The 2,253-nt window shown below is 45.9% G+C and overlaps 1 protein-coding gene across 1 annotated transcript in view; it reads right to left on the reverse strand.

Annotated features, from left to right (window-relative positions):
• LOC144148543 (uncharacterized) overlaps nt 1–2,253 on the reverse strand; it is a gene marked incomplete at its 3' end in the record, with an annotated part of 28,048 nt that overhangs the window by 11,787 nt on the left and 14,008 nt on the right. Inside the window, 2 exon segments of the mRNA XM_077680063.1 lie at nt 1,621–1,724; nt 2,206–2,251. Coding sequence (XP_077536189.1) covers nt 1,621–1,724; nt 2,206–2,251 — 150 coding nt within the window.

Raw genomic sequence — 2,253 nt, forward strand, 5'->3', positions numbered from 1 at the left:
TTCTTTTCGTCCCCTCGACAGCTTGAAGTTAACTTCCTCTGTGATACTCTTAAATCCTAGGGCTCCTGGAAGGCCAATATTCTTTTCATGTAGATTTTGATGGATACCCTGACGTTCTAACACTATGTGCCGCATAGTTTCTGTTTCTTTTCCGCAGACCACGCATACCCCATCATTTTGTGAATACTTCCCCACAAAACTCTTAGTTCGCAGGCAACCTGCTCTAGCCTCAAAAAACAAAGCACTGCCCTGGGAATTATCGTAGAAATTTTCCTTTCTGATGTTCAATATCTCAGCCCTGTACATCTCCAACGACGTTTTAGCTTCCATTTTTTCGCTCCATTTATTCGTTTCAATCTGCCTTGCCTCTTTTTTGGTTACCTTGGCTGTTTTGGATTCTCTACTGTTCTTTTCGTATTTCATCGTTAGCCTTCTAGTCTTTCTTAACCACTGCGTGTCCACGCTTTTCAAGTATAGGTACCTAAAAACCTTAGCTGCCCACCTTCGTTGATCCATTGCCCTCAACCTCATCTCAAAGCATATTTTACTCTGAGCTTCTCTAACTTCAAACGACGCCCAGCCCATATCTCCCTGAACTGCTTCGTTAGTTGTTTTTCCATGCGCGCCTAAGGCCTAACGTCCCACCGTTCTCTAGTTTACTTCAAGGCCTGATAGAACGTCTGATTTTAAGCAGAGTACAGCAATCGCAAACGTGAGACCCGGAACCATTACTCCTTTCCACATTCCTCTTACTGCTTCATATTTGTTATACCCCCACAGAGCTCTATGCTTCATTATAGCTGCGTTTCGCTTTCCCTTAACCTTAAGTTGCTCCTCGTGAGTTGTTAAGTAGTTATCCCCTTCGTTTATCTACACTCCAAAATATTTATATTCCTTCACTCTAGGTAATTCGCCTTGCTGGATAGACACTACGTCAGTGGTAGCGTCATTGAAAACCATTATTCCTGATTTTTCTGCACTGAAATTTAACCCGAGGTTGGTGGCCTGTCGGTGGCCTGTAGCAAGCGGCCTGTAAAGGGTGCACCCCTGCACACAGGGTAATCTTGCGGGGAAGCAACCTTTAGTACTGGAGAGTACGTTATACTTCGGGTTGTTCGTTTTCGGGTTTTATATTTTAGCACGAAAGTGATTTATGCCGGGATACACCAAGATTTGACTGAGGTCATATCCGTCCCGGAAGTGACGCCAGTACAACGGAGTAAGCGGCCTGTGAAGGGTGCACCCCTGCACACAGGGTAATCTTGCGGGGAAGCAACCTTTAGTACTAAAGAGTACGTTAAACTTCGGGTTGTTCGTTTTCGGGTTTTATATTTTAACACGAAAGTGGTTTATGCCGGGATAACCAAGATTTGACTGACGTCATATCCTTCACGGAAATGACGCCAGTACAACTTTGCCGAAGCGACCCGCCAGCAGGACGTCGCTCGCCGAGCACTCCCAAAAGACAGCCGCTGACCCGCAAATCATGCTGAGCTGCAGATTTCGCTGCACGTTTCACTTTCGTGTTTTACCGATTCCCATGACAGAGGAATCAACCACAGTTCTTTTCTTTGTTTGAGTGTGCGCTCTCAGAAGCAGTTGCTTGAGCGGTTTCCTTACTTCCTTGCGACGAGGAAAGGGAAGAAACTGTTCCTCTGCTCTTCGTCCCCAGGGACCACCAGCGCCATCTTCTTCGAGAAGGCGCCGAAGCAGGTCTCCATCGCCTGTAGTAAACACGTAGTTTGGTCCATAGAAGGGACAGAGAAGTTTGAGTAACTATTTGATCGAGCTTCCATACCTACCTAAGTTTTTGTTGTAACTGAAATGATGCTTTATTTTTTAGAAATAAATAATTACAGCCGGCGATCATCTCCCGTTGTCTTCCAATATTCCTTCTTGACGTAAAAAGCCATGTGGCACATCAACGGCCGTTCAGTTTCTTTTTTCTTTTTTTTTGTAACAGAAAAAAAGTAAACTGCTCTGTGGTGTTCTCCACCCCAGAGAAGGTGCGAAAATGAGTAGTACGGAAAGCTGAGCTGGTTGGACTGGATTATTGGACTGGTAGGAGCGGCGCACCAGCGGGGAGTTGCCCCCTCCTCTTTGTATACGCGCTACCGTAAGGGAATGTGTAATACAAAGTCGACGCAGTAAGCAGAGAGTCACTCTGCTACAGGGCAATCTGCGCATACGCGTTAGTAAACGCACTGCGTTGATGTAAATGTGACGCGGAGAGTGGAGATTCGGGTAGTGGCT

Source organism: Haemaphysalis longicornis, unplaced genomic scaffold (genome assembly GCF_048455015.1).
Source record: "Haemaphysalis longicornis isolate Haplotype H1 unplaced genomic scaffold, Haemaphysalis longicornis Haplotype H1 scaffold_8, whole genome shotgun sequence".
Classification (NCBI taxonomy): domain Eukaryota; kingdom Metazoa; phylum Arthropoda; class Arachnida; order Ixodida; family Ixodidae; genus Haemaphysalis; species Haemaphysalis longicornis.